Raw genomic sequence first — 17,948 nt, 5'->3', positions numbered from 1 at the left:
CGGTCCAATACTTTGCTCCCTCATTTTATTCTGGTATTGGCTCAAATCTCACCTCATGAGAGAGGCTTGCCTTTAATGACCAAATCTAAAAGGCTATTCCTGCCCCATTTCTTGCCTTACCCAATATTATTTTTTATAATACTTATCACTATTTTCATTATTATAATTAGTTATTTGTCTATATATCTGTCTGTCTCCCCACTGCTCTTTGTTGAGAGGAGGGACTTTGCTAAATCCACTGTGTTTTAGGCCTGTCATGTTAGCCATTTGAGAATCATTTCTGAATTATTGAATAGGGATTTAATGATTTTTTAAAAATATTTATTTATTTGGCTGCGCCAGGTGTTAGTTGTGGCATGCGGGATCTTTAGTTGCTCCATATGGGATCTAGTTCCCTGACCGGGGATCAAACCTGGGCCCTCTGCATTGGGAGCATGCAGTCTTAGCCACTGGACCACCAGGGAAGTCCTAGGGATTTAATGATATTGCTTATCAGTTTTTTTTTTTTTTTAGTTTTTAACTATAACATAATATTCAAGTGGATTGTTCTTTGATAATGTTAACATCATTCTATTATAGGTCACTACTCTTTTTATTCCCCCTCCAGTTATTACAGAGAGCATTTGCAGTTATTGCAGTTATTACAGAGAGCATTTGCTTAATTTTTAAAAGCATCTATTGAGAATTAGAAAAAGAAGTAGTAAACATAGAGTACCAATTCAAGAATTGGATTATTCCACATTGCTACTATCTGTTCCAAATTAAGACATCTGGTGACTGAAGAAGTTTGGTTTATTCTCTGTTTGGTTAACCAGCTGGTTGTTTTGGAAAGGCAAAGGCAGTTCATTGTTCTTGTTGAAAGAAGCTGGGTATTCATAGACTTACTATAAAGGGTGACTTTTGGGTGAAAGATTTACTTGAGAAACTGGATATCTCAAGATGTTATTGAGGAAAATGTCTTTGTTTTTTAAAGATACTTTGAATGTTATATCTGGAATCTGAAGGATAATCTCATACTGCATGAGAAAGTGTGTGTGTGTGTCATTCCTTCCCACCCCCTCCCTCTTTTCCTTGGTAACAAATTCCTGCACTTTAAAAACTGTGCTCTCCCTAAGCATTTTAGTGTATTTAATGCATGAAGTGCCATATGTTGCTGCAACCAGTATCTTGAACATTCGTGTGAACAAGAATAGTATATTCAGGCTCGCTAACCAGGATTAATTTACAAAGACATTGTCTCAGTCATTAATGAATATGATATTGAAAATTACATTGAAATTGTAGCAGATGTCAGTTTAGCATACCTTCCACTAAATATGTAGCACTTCTGCCCAATTTAAAACAAATTGTTCTTTGATAGATTGTTTTAAGGCCAATTATGTGTCAGTTTAAAACATACACACAAATTTCTCTAAATTTTTTTTTTTTTTTTTTTTTGCTGTACGCGGGCCTTTCACTGTTGTGGCCTCTCCCGTTGCGGAGCACAGGCTCCGGACGCGCAGGCTCAGCAGCCATGGCTCACGGGCCCAGCCGCTCTGCAGCATGTGGGATCTTCCCGGACTGGGGCACGAACCCGTGTCCCCTGCATCGGCAGGCGGACTCTTTAACTACTGTGCCACCAGGGAAGCCCTCTAAATTTTTGATATAAAAGTTTTCTTAGAAATGTTCTGCAGAAGTTAAACCAATGCATGCTTTTTATCCCAAGGTATTGATTTCTCTAGGGCATACTGGTAGTGCATATGAGGGACTGTTCTTTAATGTCCAGTATAGAACTTTTGTAGCTAACATTAGATTTTTCCTATTTGCCACTGACCTTGCCACTAGCACATGACATTAGACATTAGCAGCTACTGCTTCCAAATGCTCTGCTAACACGACATTGAAACTTGAAGAGTACTAGCCAGGTATTTGTCGATTGTCCCTCAATTGAGTTTGTTTGACGTTTTCTCAAGATTAGGCTGGGGTTATGAATTTTTGAGACGAATGCCACAGAAGTAAGCTATCTTTCTCATCACATCACATCAGAGGGCAAGTGACATCAACATGACTTACTACCAAAGATGCTGACCTTGATCAGTTGGTTAAGGTGGTGTCTTCTGATTTTCTCTAGTTGAATTTACTATCTTTTACTCTTTCAATACTCTGTTCTTTGGAAGCAAGTAATTAAGTCCAGCCTATACTCCAGAAGAGGAGAACTGAGCTCCAGCTCCTAGAGGAGGTTGTATCTGCTTATATTAGTTGGAATTTTTCTGTAAGGAAGATATGTCCCTTCTCCCTCATTTATTTACTTACTCAATCATTTATTTTTATCAGTATGGATTCATGGGTGTTTATTTTATTGTTTGGCTGCTTTTTTGCTCAAACTGGTCTAGAGTGACCAGTGGGAGATCTTGGCTCTTGCGTCTTTTTTTTTTTTTAAGCACTTCTTTACTTTCAGGCACTATTTGATGCTGTAGGCTCATCTTGTATTTTCCCTGTCCAGACCCAATTTCAGGCCATTTGTCCAAGGAGGTCAAAGGGTAGTTTTAATTTTTTGGGGGGTATAGTTGATTTACAATGTTGTGTTAGTTTCAGGTATACAGCAAAGTGAATCCGTTATACATATACATATTTTTAGATTCAAGGGTATTTTTAATAGGGTAGATCTTAAGCCTTTCTGATTGGTACCTAACTAAAAGATAAGAATTTTGGAGTTCACTGAGAACTTGTTTCACTTCAGTGAAACTATATCATCTTCTAAAACATACTGAAGTTCATTTGCTCTTTAGAAATGTATTTTTCATTAAAAAATTAAAAATGAAATCTTAAAAAGCACCCACTCGGGCCTCCCTCGTGGCGCAGTGGTTGAGAATCCGCCTGCCGATGCAGGGGACACGGGTTCGTGCCCCGGTCCGGGAAGATCCCACATGCCGCGGAGCGGCTGGGCCCGTGAGCCATGGCCGCTGAGCCTGCGCGTCTGGAGCCTGTGCTCCGCAACGGGAGAGGCCACAGCAGTGAGAGGCCTGCGTACCACAAAAAAAAAAAAAAGCAAAAAAACACCCACTCAATTTGATATGTCAGTGGTTTATTCAGAATTGAGAGTTGCTGATTTGATATTCATGTTCATGAAATTTTGCATATTGTTTCATTTTTTAAAAATAGTTTTAATATAAAAGTAACAGAATGCTTTCATTTTTAAAAGCTGTAGAATGGTATTTTTTAAAATGTGAATGTGAAATGAAATAAGGCAAATCAAATGAAGTTATTAGAAAGGAAATCAATATTTGCTTATTTTCTTTATGCCAAGAATTATGCCCACTACATCCTTCTGCTTTGTGTTCCTGTGTAATCCTCTGATTATCTCTGTCACCCTATAGTGTAATTGTTTACTGGTCTTTCTCCTAACTTCTTGAAGACAGCAAGTATGTTTCTCATCTGAATCTCCAGCATTTAGCACTGTACTTGGCTATAAAAGGTGCTCAATATCAAGTATGTCCATTTCTATCCCCATTTTAAAGATGAAGAAACTGAGGTTGGGTTAATTTGTACAATGATGACTTTGCTAGTTTGTGGTAGAACAAGGGCTTGAAATTAGTATGTTTTTTTCTTAAACGTATTGCTTTTTTATTGTACCACACTGACAGATTATTGACAAGCTGAAAATTACTTCACTGCATTATTTCCAAATTGACAATCTCTGAAAACATTCATAAGAAACTGGTAACATTTGACGACTCCTGGGAGAAGAAAGGGGCTTGAGGACAGAAATGTTCTAAGATATTAGTTTTGGAACCTTTTGAATTTTGAGCCATGGGACTATTTTAGAAATTCAAAAATATAGATAAATTTTAAAAATACACAGAAACTTACCAGATAGAGTTTTATATTAAGTTTTAAAATATTGTAGCATTTCAGAGGTTTGTTTGTTTTTTTGTTTTGTTGGTGTCTTTAGAATGAGGGATCCTACCATTATTACTGAGCATAGGTTTTTATAGTCTTCTGACAATTCCTTTGTGTATCATATTTTTTGGAATAGGTGGGAAAGGGGAGAGGATAGAATGTTCTAAAGGGAACAAAAGATCAAAGTCCCCATCTTTAATATGAATGACATTTGACTTTTTAAAGTATGTTCCCTAAATCTTTATTTGTAGGAGCCTCTTACATTAAGTCAGTACTTGGTGATAACACCCAAGACTTTATTTGATTATCTCTAATTAGTTAGGCTGGTTCTGGCTGCATTAACAAAAACTCCACTGCAAATTGACTTAAATAGTCAGAAAATGTTGAATCTTATACACATGGAATTAAAGTTCTTTCCATCAGTTGGATTGGGTACCCTTTAGAATTAGCATTCCACATGTGAACAGATTGTAGTTGGGAGGGGAATACATGCGTGGACTGGCAAAAATGTAAGGTTTCTGAACAATTACTGGTTTAAAAGGATGGCATTACTATGGTTAGGTTAATCAGGATCCATCCCTGGTGCTACAGGCAACTGAAACAATGTTGATGCCACATGGAGGGGGAAGAGGGATGAGTTGGAGGGGTTCCATCATACTAGATGTCTTCTACAGTTTCTTAATTGCCCTTCAAATAAAATAAGATATATGTTTGACCCCTCCACTGCTAATAATAAGTTTTGAGGAATGTAATTGTTCGTGGTGGATAATGGGTTGCATAGGGGTTTCTTTTACTATTCTTTATTCCATACAAATTCCATAATAAAAAATGGGACACAAAAAAATTAAAAGTGATGGCTGCTTACTGTAACCTTTTTCTGTGTTTGTGTGTTTTTTCAATCATCCTGCTCCCTTTGTTTAAAAATAAATTTATTTATTTATTTATTTTTGGCTGCATTGGGTCTTCGTTGCTGTGTGCAGGCTTTCTCTAGTTGTGGTGAACGGGGGCTACTGTTCGTTGCGGAGCACGGGCTTCTCATTGTGGTGGCTTCTCTTATTGTGGAGCATGAGCTCTAGGCGCGTGGGCTCTAGAGTGCAGGCTCAGTAGTTGTGGCACACGGGCTTAGTTGCTCGGCAGCATGTGGGATCTTCCTGGACCAGGGCTCGAACCTGTGTCCCCTGCATTAGCAGGTGGATTCTTAACCATTGCTCCACCAGGGAAGCCCCCATCCTGCTCCCTTTCTTTCTCCTCTGCTTATATGTAGAATTAATATGTAATTCTTCCTCTCAAAGCCTAATAGGCATATTCCTTAATTAAAGTTGACACTAATATTTTAGTACTTACATGGAAAAGGAATAGCATAGAATTGAAATGAACACAGGTTCACAGGTTTTAAAGTTACAATTTGGGTTTCAAATCAAACTCCCCCTGTTATTACCTATGAGAGCATTGGCAAGCTAGTTTCTCTGAACTTCAGTTTCCTCTGAAAAATAGTGATAATAATACCTGTCTCATAGGGTTAAATGATTAGGGTAAAAAAATTAGATTTATCAATAAGTTTCTAGCACACCGCCTAGCATTTGTTGAACTCCAATTATGATTATTTTCTTCTCTGTGAGACTCAATCACCCTAGCCCAATTTGATAGATATGTTAGCATTATTGTAGTTAAATTATAAGTGTGGATTGTGAAGTTATTAGAGCCCATTCCTGAATGACTTTTCCCATTTAGCTTCTCCCTGCATTGGGGACATTAGCCGAATCTCTGCATTGTGCAATCATCAGAGCTAGTTCCTTGTGGTCAATGGGCAGTATTAAATTTCAGCTGTGGGGAATTAGTTTTTCTGACCCAAGTCTGTTAAATTGTTTCAAAAGAAAACTAGTCCTTTATCCAATGTACAGTTCAAATACAACTCTTATTCTTTAGTTGTAAAAATGTAATAGTATTTGTTGGTTATGCTGTCAGATCTTTCAAGTATAATGAACATTTATTCATACCTGAAAGACAGAAATATATCTATTTCTAAGGATACTGCTCATTTCTGACTTCCTACAAAGTAATATGCCAAAGACTTAGTATAGTGCCTTTTGTAATCAGTAGTTTCTAAATAGGTATAAAATGTGTGTTTTCGTTTAATGCATTTTTTCATCTTGTTTAAATGAGAAAGAAAGCTACTTCCTCTTCCATCATGGAATGACTTAAGCTACCTAGGCTGTCCTTCAGATTTCATATTCAAACTTGGCCAATTCAGGAATAAGAGCAACACCTAGTTGCGGCTAGATGTATTTAGGATGTACTTTATATATAGAAATAACATTTTATTGGGTTTATTTTAATAGGAAGTAAAATGAAAGAATATTTTGATTGATAAAGATAACTTAAATTTTACTAAGGCAAAAGCCACAAAAGAAATACTTATGTTTAGGGATTTTGTTATCAAGTAACTATTTATTACCTAAGGACATTTCTTCAGATTAGAGATTAGTCAGCATTTCCCTTCTAATGTGTTTCAAGGTGGCAGTTCACCAAGAAGTTAATATTTTCACCCCCTTGAAGCTTAGCCTAAGGTGTTTGTTTTAGGGTGTCTTTCTAAACATCTTCCAGCTACTGCATTATATTCAGACATGAGAATTCTGTGTCCCAGTAAAGACCACAACAGCAGAGGGGGTGGCTCAGTGCCAGGACACTGCTGGGGGTCTGCTATTTCCTGATCTGTACCAGGTGGGTCAAGATGAGATATTAGTAATTTTTTCAGAACAGTTAGGCCAGTATTTAAATTGGGTTATGGTTGCTTGCTACATCTGCTAACTCAAGGACAAGGAATTTTTTTTAATGAAAACTCTTTAGCCAAGTGAACCAACATAGCTTTAGACTCTACTAAACTTCCTTTACCTGGACCTCTTCTCCTTGTCTCATGTCAGTGTTGGGAAAGTAAGAACTGTAATATGATCCAACAGGTAGTGGCGGTAACTCCATCCATTACTTTCTCTTTTCTCAGCTGTTCTCTTTTGGCTTATCTTCATTTCTCTTCTTTTCTCCTCCCTACTCTATGCTTTAGTACTCTTTTCCGTCCCTCTCTTTTTGTCCCCTCTTTCATTTGTGTGTGTGTGTGTGTGTGTGTGTGTGTGTGTGTGTATGTGTGTGTATTAATATAAGAAAGGCTCACTCTACATCCTCAGCTCTCACTAGCCTGTTGAGGTCTAGAATGTTAACTAAGCTTCCTTTTATGCATCTAACAGAAATAAATAGAGAAAAGATTAAAATTATGGATAATCTTATTTGTTTTCTTTATATGTTTTTGTTAGGTTGAACTATATGAAGTTGTCAATATTGTTTTGATCTACAGAAATAGATTGAACCTTATAGTTCAATATACTCTTAGTAGCCTTCAGCAGAAGTGAGATTTAGAAATGGATTGGAAGGGAGATCAGCTCGGTGCTTTGTGACCACTGAGAGGGGGGGCGATAGGGAGGGTGGGAGGGAGACACAAGAGGGAGGAGATATGGGGATATATGTATATGTATAGCTGATTCACTTTGTTATAAAGCAGAAGCTAACACACCATTGTAAAGCAGTTATACTCCAATAAAGATGTTAAAAACAAAAAAGGAAAAGAAAAAAGAAATGGATTGGAAGAGAGCCCTGAGTAGGAGAGTTGGATATTCCCCAGAGGTTCTGGCTTAGAGAACTGGGTGGATCAGAGTGTTGTCATGGTGCCAATACCATTGACCAACATGGAGAACATTGAGAAGCATATTCTGATTTTGTTTTTAAGGAGAAGGTTGGTGGGGGCATAAATAATCAGTTTTACTTTGAGGTGTAGTGGGACATGTTCGAGGAGAAATGGCTAGTAGACACTTGGAAATATGGACTTGTAAATAGATGAGCCCATTGGCACTTAGGTGGCACTTGAAAACATGAATGTCAATGAGGTTGCCTTGTGAGAATGTCAAGTGATAAGAAAAGAGAGCCTATGGCTTATCTTGAGGACTGGGAAGTGGGTCATACAAAGAAAACACAGAGAAGGGCATACATAGAAGTAAAAGGGTTTATTCATCATTTTAGAATGATCCATTAGTATATTAAATTAAAATTAACTATGTAGCCTTGGAAGTTATATTTCAAATATGATTCACTTGCATATTAATGTGTTAAAGCATAAGCCAGAGGTTTTCATCTTTTCCCTAAGAGATTAAACTATTTTACTCTTTGTATCTATGGACAAATGAATATGAACTCTACAGCATGAGAGTGTTGTAGGAGCTACCTACCTTCTAACATCTATCTTTTTTTTGAAGTACTATGCTGCATTTAAACAGTGTGTCAGGTGGACAACCATTGAGATTGTTACCATTACTACTGTCTTAAAAGTGTTTGTTGTAGCGTTCCATCTGGGCCCACTCTGCCTGCCTCATCAATCCCCAGAATCCTTGCAGGGGACTGTTCCAGTGTGAAACAGACTCTCCAGGCAGCACTGTGGAGGGAAGGAGTACTGCACTACTATCCTGCTTGGGGGTAGCAGTGCATAGTCATAGTCCTATAACTTACTATTAACTTAAAAGCCACATTAAACTTTCTTATTGTTTAAAATCTGATATTTAATATGCAGAGATCAATATGAAGCAGTAGCAAAGAATTGTTTCTTTTGTAATCTCATTAATACTTTGACTAGTATTTCAAGAATGGGCAGTTGTTTCTATCTGGAATTAAAAAGGATTTTTCCTTGAAGTGTATAGGCAGTACACTCTTAAGTGAACACACATTTTAGGATGTATTTGAAGAGCTTGTAGTAAAAAAAAATTAAGTTAAATAAGTTTTTTTTTTCACAAATACAAATTCTTTTTCTATATTTCCTTTTTGTACTTTATTTAAAGTACTGCTAAAGAATGCCAGGGTTTCCCTGGTGGCACAGTGGTTGAGAGTCCGCCTGCCGATGCAGGGGACGCGGGTTCGTGCCCCGGTCCGGGAAGATCCCACATGCCGCGGAGCGGCTGGGCCCGTGAGCCATGCGCGTCTGGAGCCTGTGCTCCGCAACGGGAGAGGCCACAACAGTGAGAGGCCTGCGTACAGCAAACCAAAAAAAAAAAAAAAAAAAAAGAATGCCATTATTTTACTAATTTCCATAAGCACAGCTCCCCCTGCAAACACACAGACACATGCAATATCATTTTAGATTTATTCTGTTTCTCCTGGAAGAACTCTTCAGCTCTTAATGCATGAAAGTTGAATCAATTATTCATTTATTCAACAATCATATTGATAACAAAAAAGCAAGAAAGAGTCAGGTAATAAGTTCACCTCACCAGTAAAATCAGGTTTTTAAAAAATATTGAGTGAAAAGAGCAAATTGCAACAAAGATACATATAATTGTGATGCCACTTAAACAATTTCTTACCCATAGGAGTTGTGTCTATAAGGTTTCATTTCTTTAAATAAAAAACTGAGGCAAATATGGCAAAATGTTAAATCTGGGTAATATGTACAGTACTTGGGTGTCTGTTTCCTTTTTTCTACACTTCTTTATATATTTGAAATATTTCATAATTAAGCATTTTTAATTTTTTAATTAATAAAATGGGCAGTATGATAGGGGGGTGACAGGCTACTTTAGGTTGGTTGATCAGGGAAGCTCTCTCTGGGGAGATAACATATTGAGACCTGAATAACAGGAAGGAGTTACACAAAAAAGGTACAGAAAGTATTCCAGGCAGAGAAGCAGCTATTGCTACAGTCCTGAGACAGAAGCAAGCATGACATGTTGAAGGAGAGAAGGCCATTTTAGCCTATCTGGTTGTAAAACCAACAGTTATGCTGTAGAGATAAATGGTCATTTAGTCTCAGAATACTTGAAGCATGCTCACCATTTTCAGACTTATTCTTGTACAGAGTTGTTCCATTTAGGGCTTACATACTAATTGTGATATTGACATATCAAAAGCACACAGAAGCTGGCTGCCTGAGGAGTTTCTCAGTGGTCAAGTTGGGGACAGTTTGAGCACCAAGAAGAATTTAAGTAAGTGATCAAACTTGTTATTGTGAGTCTCTATGATGTGATGCAATAGGAAGTACCCAGGGCTTCCCTGGTGGTGCAGTGGTTAAGAATCTGCCTGCCAGTGCAGAGGCCATGGGTTCAATCCCTGGCCCAGGAAGATCCCACATGCTGCGGAGCAACTAAGCCCATGCACCACAATTTGAGCCTGCGCTCTAGAACCCATGAGCCACAACTACTGAGCTCACGTGCCACAACTATGGAAGCCCGCGTGCCACAACTGCTGAGCCTGTGTGCTGCAACTACTGAAGCCCACGTGCCTAGAGCCTGTGCACTGCAACAAGAGAACCCACCGCAATGAGAAGCCTGCGCACCGCAACGAAGACGCAATGCAGCCAAAAAAAAAAGTACCCAGCATCACCTAAATTTTATCCCTGATAACAATATTAAACTGGAATCTAATCATGAGGAGGAAGCAATTAGAAAAATTCAGAATATGGGACATATTATCAGACAACTGGCCTGGACTTTAAAAAAAATTCAGTGTTAAGAAAACAAAAGATTAGGGAGGTGCTCTGTGTTAAAGTATTTAGAAATGAAGTGATATTTTGTCTGCAGTTAACTTTCAAATAGTTCATCAAAAAATGTGTGTGTGTGTGCTTATAGAGATAGAAGAAAGCTAGTTGTTGAACCTCGGAGGTGAAAGGCTATGTGTGTGTGTGTTCGTTGTACTATTCTTTCAACTTTTTAAGTTTTTAAATAGTCAAAATTTAAAGTTGGGGAGGATGCTTATTCTTTTTTTGAAGCCCAATGCAACTTTTAAATATTTTTTGCCTTTTGGTTTAATTGTTTTGTTTGGAGCCACTCTGACAGATCCAAATTCTTCCCCATGTGGTGTTAGTGGTATTGATAATGGTAATACTGGTCATTTTTACGTAACATTTGTTGAATGTGTATCATGATATGCCAGACACGTTATTTCAGTTAATCCTTCTAACAACTCTTGAATTAGTGTTCATTTCTCCTTGTAAAGACGAAAATACAGACGGTTAAAAAGCTATCACTAAAGCAACAGAAAAAAAAGCATTTCATCTTAAGAATGAAAATGTGAATTTGTGAGGCAGGCTAGAATATTCATTGGTGAAAGCAAGATAGAAAAGTTTGTGATAAAGTCACTAGGCATGCATATTTTTCTGGCCTTGAACTTGTTCTGTATACAACCTACCATAGAGAGGCAATCTAGCATGGTGGTTAAGAGCAGAGTCCCTGAAGCCAGAATGCCTAAGTTCAAATTGCATCTCCAACATTTACAAGCTGCTACTGCCTGAGAAGCACATCTCCAGAATTCCTACTGGGTACCTCTATTAGTTTTTTTTTTTTTTTTTTTTTTTTCCTCTATTAGTTTTTTATTGCTGCTGTAACAAATTACTGCAAACTTGGTGGCTCAAAACAACATAAATTTATTATAACTCTGGAGGTCAGAAGTCCAAAATGGGTCTCAATGGGCTAAAATCAGGGTGTTAGCAGGGCTGCACTTTCACATGGAAGCTCTAAAGGAGGCTGTTTCCTTGCCTTTTCAGCTTTCTAGAGGCCACCCAATTATTGGCCTCCTTTACCCAAACCAGCAGTGTGTCTCTCTGAACCTTTCTTCCATAGTAACATCTCCCTCTGACTCTCATATTCTGCCTGCTTCTTCTACCAGTACTTTTAAGGGCACTGGTGATTACTTTGGGCCCACCCACATAATCTAGAATAATCTCCCTATTTTAAGGTCAACTGATTAGCAACCTTAATTCCATTTACAACCTCAATTCCTCTTTGCCATGTGACCTAACATATTCATAGGTTCCTGGGATTAAGGCATGAACATTTTTTTTTTTTATGGATTTATTTACTTCTGGCTGTGTTGGGTCTTCGTTGCTGCATGCGGGCTTTCTCTGGTTGTGGCGAGCGGGGGCTACTCTTCGTTGCAGTGCTTCTCATTGCGGTGTCTTCTCTTGTTGTGGAGCACGGGCTCTAGGTGCATGGGCTTCAGTAGTTGCGGCACGCGGGCTCAGTAATTGTGGCTCACAGGCTCTAGAGCGCAGGCTCAGTAATTGTGGTGCACGGGCTTAGTTGCTCCACGGCACGTGGGATCTTCCCAGACCAGGGATCGAACCTGTATCCCCTGCGTTGGCAGGCGGATTCTCAACCACTGCGCCACCAGGGAAGCCCCATGGCATGAACATCTTTGAGGGACCATTTTTCTGCTAACACATCTATGTTTAGATTCTATAGTTGTTAAGGCAGCTGGGGCCAGGTGAAGATGATCTCAAAGTGGAGATCCTGGCTAATGCGGAGGACTGTGCGTAGGACCAATTATTAGGTTTGAGCTGAAAGGAATTACTAAGCAAGGTATGTACATGTTTTAAAATTCTCTTACTGTCAGTAGATTCAGTATATACAAAGTGATTGAATTAGAAGTAGGCAACTGAGTTTTAGTTGCATCATGGTAGGGAAATGATTAAACTATTAGATTTTAGTTCTGTTGTTTTGTGCCAGCTCTCAGAGGGAAATGTTCTTGATTTAATCACAATGTAGAGACGCTTTGGGTTTAATTTTAATTTTTGTTTTTATTACAGATTTTTACTACCCTTGGATGCACTCCTGATATGGAGAAGATTGAGGAACAATTTGCGAATTTGAACATTGTTAAACGTTCCTCAGAAACTAAAGAGCCTACTTATCTGCTTGGCATAGACACATCAAAGACTGTACAAGCAGAAAAAGGAAGCTTGGTTGCTGTTTTATGTTCTAATGGATCAATCAGAATATATGATAAAGAAAGATTAAATGTACTGCGAGAATTTAGAGGATATCCTGGACTTAATGGAGTCAAGTTTGCAAATTCCTGTGACAGCGTGTATTCCTCATGCACTGATGGCACTGTAAAATGTTGGGATGCTCGATTAGCCAGTGAAAAACCTGTCCAGCTGTTCAAGGGTTACCCTTCCAATATTTTTATCAGTTTTGATATCAGCTGTAATGATCATGTCATTTGTGCTGGTACAGAAAAAGTTGATGATGATGCATTGTTGGTATTTTGGGATGCAAGAATTAATTCTCAGGATTTGTCTACTACTAAAGACCCACTTGGTGCATATTCAGAGACACATAGTGATGATATCACTCAAGTATGTTTCCATCCCAGCAATCCCAACATGGTAGTCTCAGGTTCAACTGACGGCCTGGTAAATGTATTTGATATTACTGTTGACAATGAAGAAGATGCACTGGTTACAACCTGTAACTCAGTTTCATCAGTAAGCTATATTGGTTGGTCTGGGAAAGATTATAAACAGATTTACTGCATGACACATGATGAAGGATTTTGCTGGTGGGATCTTAATCATCTGGATACCAATGAACCAATTACATGTTTGAACATCCCGGATGTCAGAGAAGTAATTAATGTGAAAGAAGGGATTTTGGACTATTTGATTGGCGGCCTATATCATGAAAAGACAGACAAATTGTTTGTAGTTGGAGGAACAAACACAGGAATTATTCACATAATGAGCTGTACTACATCAGGATTGGTGCATGTGACCACGCTTCAGGGAGGGCATGCTGCTACAGTCCGTTCTTTCTGTTGGAATATGCAGGATGATTCTTTGCTAACTGGAGGAGAAGATGCACAGTTGTTACTTTGGAAACCTGGAGCAGTAGAGAAGACGCTTACAAAGAAAGACAGCATGAAAATAGCATCCTCTGTGTACCAGCGAGTTCGAGTTCATAGTAATGATTCTTATAAGAAAAGGAAAAAGCAGTGATGTTACATTGGGAGTTTACTTGACAGGTTTTATAGTTGCAAATAATTATTTCTGTGTACTACCTGTTGTAGACGTGTTTAAAGCTCATATGTAAATAAAAACAAGCCAGTTAGCAAACAGTCCTGAAAAAATGTTGAGAATGGTTTAATTCAGGTCTTTGTGTATTCCAAAATTATTTTTTTTAAGCTGCCATTTGAGTATGTAATCAGTGAGTTGAAAGTAAAATTACATTCCTCATTTTAAAAACCCATCTGTTGAATTAGTAAATGTTGAGTTTGAAGAAATAGCTTTGATAAAGGCTTTTTAGAAGTAGATGGCTGGTGTGACTTTATAAAACAGGTGGTTTGGGCTGTGTTTTTTAAGCTCAATTTTTTACATTTTAAATCATCTTCATTATTTATAAATAATGATTTGAAATAGTGATTTGCATTTATTTGAGAAAAGTATATTTAGTAAATATTTGCATCCACACTTTAATATTGTTGGTCAAACAGTAAACAGGTGTTTCACTGATGAAAAGGAAATTACCTTGCAAAATGCTTTTTGAGACTCAAAGTGAATATACAAAAACAAAAGTATTTATAATAGTAGAATGACTTTTTATTTCAAAATATTACAATATTTTGTGATAAAATTTTCTTATAGTGTTTCATCCATCCATAATTTTAAACTTGAATTTTTGTTTACTGCTAATTTTTCCATCCTTCCTTTTAAATATTTCTCTAAAGAATCTTAATTAAAAAGTTGATCCCTCTAAAGGTTTGGTATCTTATCTCTGAGACTGTAGCACTGGGGGAAATTTTAATTTTTCTATAGAACATTTGTAACTTATATTTAGATATGATTTAGCTTAACTCAAATGAGACTGAACAACAGGTAAGTTGTTGTTATATTAAATATATTAAAAATACATGTTTGTTATTTGGAGGGATTCAGCTATTCTTGGTATTGTCCAAACCATAAACCTGAGGGTAATATAGTACTTTTCCTTTTTCCCTTAACCAGTCAATCGCCAAGTCCTGTGCCATTCCACCTCCTAAAATCTGTCAGCCTGTTCTTTTGACTTTACCCCCCCGGCACTACTGCCTTAGATAAGACTTTCATCATTTCTCTCCTAGATTACAGACTCTAATCTGCTCCAGTTCATTCTCCCTACTACTTCTAGACTGAACATCGAAAACACAGATTTGATAATGCCTCATGCTGCTTAAAATATTTGATACATTTTGATCTTTTGATAGAGGACTGTTTAAAATGAAAAACCATGTTTTCAAGATATTTAGGATATGAGACAATGCTGACTATATTGTAAGTGGGAAAAGTTGGTAAAAAAGACTTTCAGAGACACTGCCTTTATGCAATAACAGGAAATGCAACAGGAGTTATAAAACAGCAGAGCTCTTAAAAAATATTTAAAATTCAGAAGTAATTATTAGAGCTGTAAGATGCAAGTGAGGAAATACCTCTGAAAGAGACAAAGTGAGAGAAAAGATAAAGGCCGCAGGAGGGGTCTAATATCAGACTGATGGTGTTAGAAAGTGAAAAAAAAAAAAAACTTTCTAAGGGGTAGGAAGGGATTATTAAAATGAAATAACATAAGAGCCTATCCCAGAACTTCATTCTTTAGGTTGAAAGGCCCAACAAGGGTGTCAAGTGTAATGAATGAAAAAGACCCACACCAAGGCATAGCACTGTGAAGTTTTAGAACTCTAAGAATAAAGAGAAAATCTTAAAAGTTTTCAAAGAGAGGGTAAAAAACAATCACTTAGGAACAAGAATAACATCTGCATTAGACTCAGCAAATCTGGATGACAAAAAATGGTAGATCAATGCCTTCAAAGTTCTGAGGATATATTCCTGCTATCTGAACTTATGCTCTCCAAATTCATGAAGATTACAGTAGATTCAAACTATTCAATCTAAACTCGGATTACAATAAATTTTTTTGACACATCCCTTGCTAAGTGAACACTTCTTTCTTGCTCTCTGAAACTCAGGAACCAAATTTATTTAGCTAACAGTATTCGTTGCTAACCAAACTCAATGGCTGAACCTAGGAAATAAAAGAGATTTGGATTTCAGGAGATACTTGCTTTTCCATCCTATAATTCTGTGACCAAACTACCCTCATGTTCTATACTTCAAGTTTAAAACATGAAGAGAAGTTTAAAACATTTAAGACATACAACATTTTAAACTTTAGTTTCTATGCAGCATTTCTCGAAAGAAGATATACAGATTGCCAACAAACACATGAAAGAATGCTCAACATTAGAGAAATGCAAATCAAAACTACAATGAGGTATCACCTCACACCAGTCAGAATGGCCATCATCAAAAAATCTACAAACAATAAATGCTGGAGAGGGTGTGGAGAAGAGGGAATCCTCTTGCACTGTTGGTGGGAATGTAAATTGATACAGCCACTATGGAGAACAGTATGGAGGTTCCTTAAAAAACTAAAAATAGAACAACCATATGACCCAGCAATCCCACTACTGGGCATATACCCTGAGAAATCCATAATTCGAAAAGAGTCATGTACCACAATGTTCAATGCAGCTCTTTACAATAGCCAGGACATGGAAGCAACCTAAGTGTCCATTGACAGATGAATGGATAAAGAAGATGTGGCACATATATACAATGGAATATTACTCAGCCATAAGAAGAAACGAAATTGAGTTATTTGTAGTGAGGTGGATGGACCTAGAGTCTGTCCTACAGAGTGAAGTAAGTCAGAAAGAGAAAAACAAATACCATATGCTGACACATAAATATGGAATCTTAAAAAAAAATTGGGAATAAAGACGCAGACCTAGAGAATGGACTTGAGGACATGGGGAGGGGGAAGGGTAAGCTGGGACAAAGTGAGAGAGTGGCATGTAGATATATACACTACCAAATGTAAAATAGATAGCTAGTGGGAAGCAGCCGCATAGCACAGGGAGATCAGCTCTGTGCTTTGTGACCACCTAGAGGGGTGGGATAGGGAGGGTGGGAGAGAGTTGCAAGAGAGAGGAGATATGGGGATATATGTATATGTATAGCTGATTCACTTTGTTATAAAGCAGAAACACACCATTATAAAGCAATTATAATCCAATAAAGATGTTAAAAGAAGTAGAAAAAACCAAAACTTAAATATGAACACTTGCAAAATAAATAAATTGTTAATTATGGCCAAAAAAAGGCTCATCTAGGAAAAAATAAATAAAAGTCTACTATAAAAATAAATAAAAATAAATAAAAGTCCACAAAAAATAAGGGAGTAAATCAAGGGAGGCAGCAGATACCAGAAATCAGTGCCCCAACCCAGTATAGTGGCAGGATAACATTTGCAGCAGGCCCACAATATTCAGTCCAGATTGGAGGAGGATGAGCTATGGGGAGGGAGATGTCCAGGGAGAAAAATGAACTGACAGGTTACCCAATGCATTTGACCATGGGGAAAATGGTATAAGCGGATTAAACTCACCAATTACAGGAGATCCTATATTGAAAAATTTTAAGTGAAAACCTTTAAAAAATAGAAGTTTTTAAAAGATTAAAAAATAAAAGCAATAAATAAGATTCACTTAAAGGCATAAGTTAAAACATAAAAGGATGAGGAAAGGTAGATCAACCCACAGAATGGAAGAAAATATTTGCAAATAATAGATAAGAACTTGTATCAACTTATTTTAAAAAATGAAAAAAACTTGCCACTCGGTAATAAGACCACCCAGTGACTTCCCTGGCGGTCCAGTGGTTGGGACTCCATGCTTCCGCTGCGGGGTGTGCAAGTTCAGTCCCTGGTCAGGGAACTAAGATCCCACATGTGGCGCCGCCAGAAAAAAAAAAAGAAAAAGAAAAACAAATCTATTAAAAATATAATAAGACACCAACTTTTTGACTGGTCAAAGGATCTGAATAGACATCTCTCCAAAGAAGATATACAAATGGTCAGTAAACACAAAAAAAGATGTTTAACGTCATTAGTCATTAGGGAAGTGCAAATTGAAACCACAGTGAGATACCATTTCACACCCACTAGGGTGGGTATAATAAAAAATATTGGTGAGGGTGTAGAGAAATAGAAAGCTTCATATACTGCTGTTAGGAATGCAAAATGGTATAGTTGCACTCTGGCAATTCCTCAAACGATTAAACAGAGTTGCTATTTGATACAGCAGTTCCACTCCTAAGGCATATGCTGAAGAGTGTTGAAAACAGTCCACACAGAAACTTGTACGTGAATGTTCATAACAGTATTCATAATAACCGA

General features: G+C 37.4%; 1 protein-coding gene across 1 annotated transcript in view; it reads left to right on the top strand.

The window, feature by feature from the left end:
* The window catches only part of WDR89 (WD repeat domain 89), a 35,133-nt gene extending 21,048 nt beyond the window's left edge, over positions 1 to 14,085 (top strand). The window contains exon 3 of the mRNA XM_004262116.3: positions 12,491 to 14,085. Within this exon, the coding sequence (XP_004262164.1) occupies positions 12,521 to 13,681 (1,161 nt within the window). The 5' untranslated portion in view covers positions 12,491 to 12,520 and the 3' untranslated portion in view covers positions 13,682 to 14,085. The remainder of the gene's footprint in view (positions 1 to 12,490) is intronic.
* Positions 14,086 to 17,948: the final 3,863 nt, after the last annotated feature.

The sequence above is a fragment of the Orcinus orca genome, chromosome 2 (genome assembly GCF_937001465.1).
Source record: "Orcinus orca chromosome 2, mOrcOrc1.1, whole genome shotgun sequence".
NCBI classification, from domain to species: Eukaryota; Metazoa; Chordata; class Mammalia; order Artiodactyla; family Delphinidae; genus Orcinus; species Orcinus orca.
This window is presented reverse-complemented; position numbering and strand designations above follow the sequence as displayed.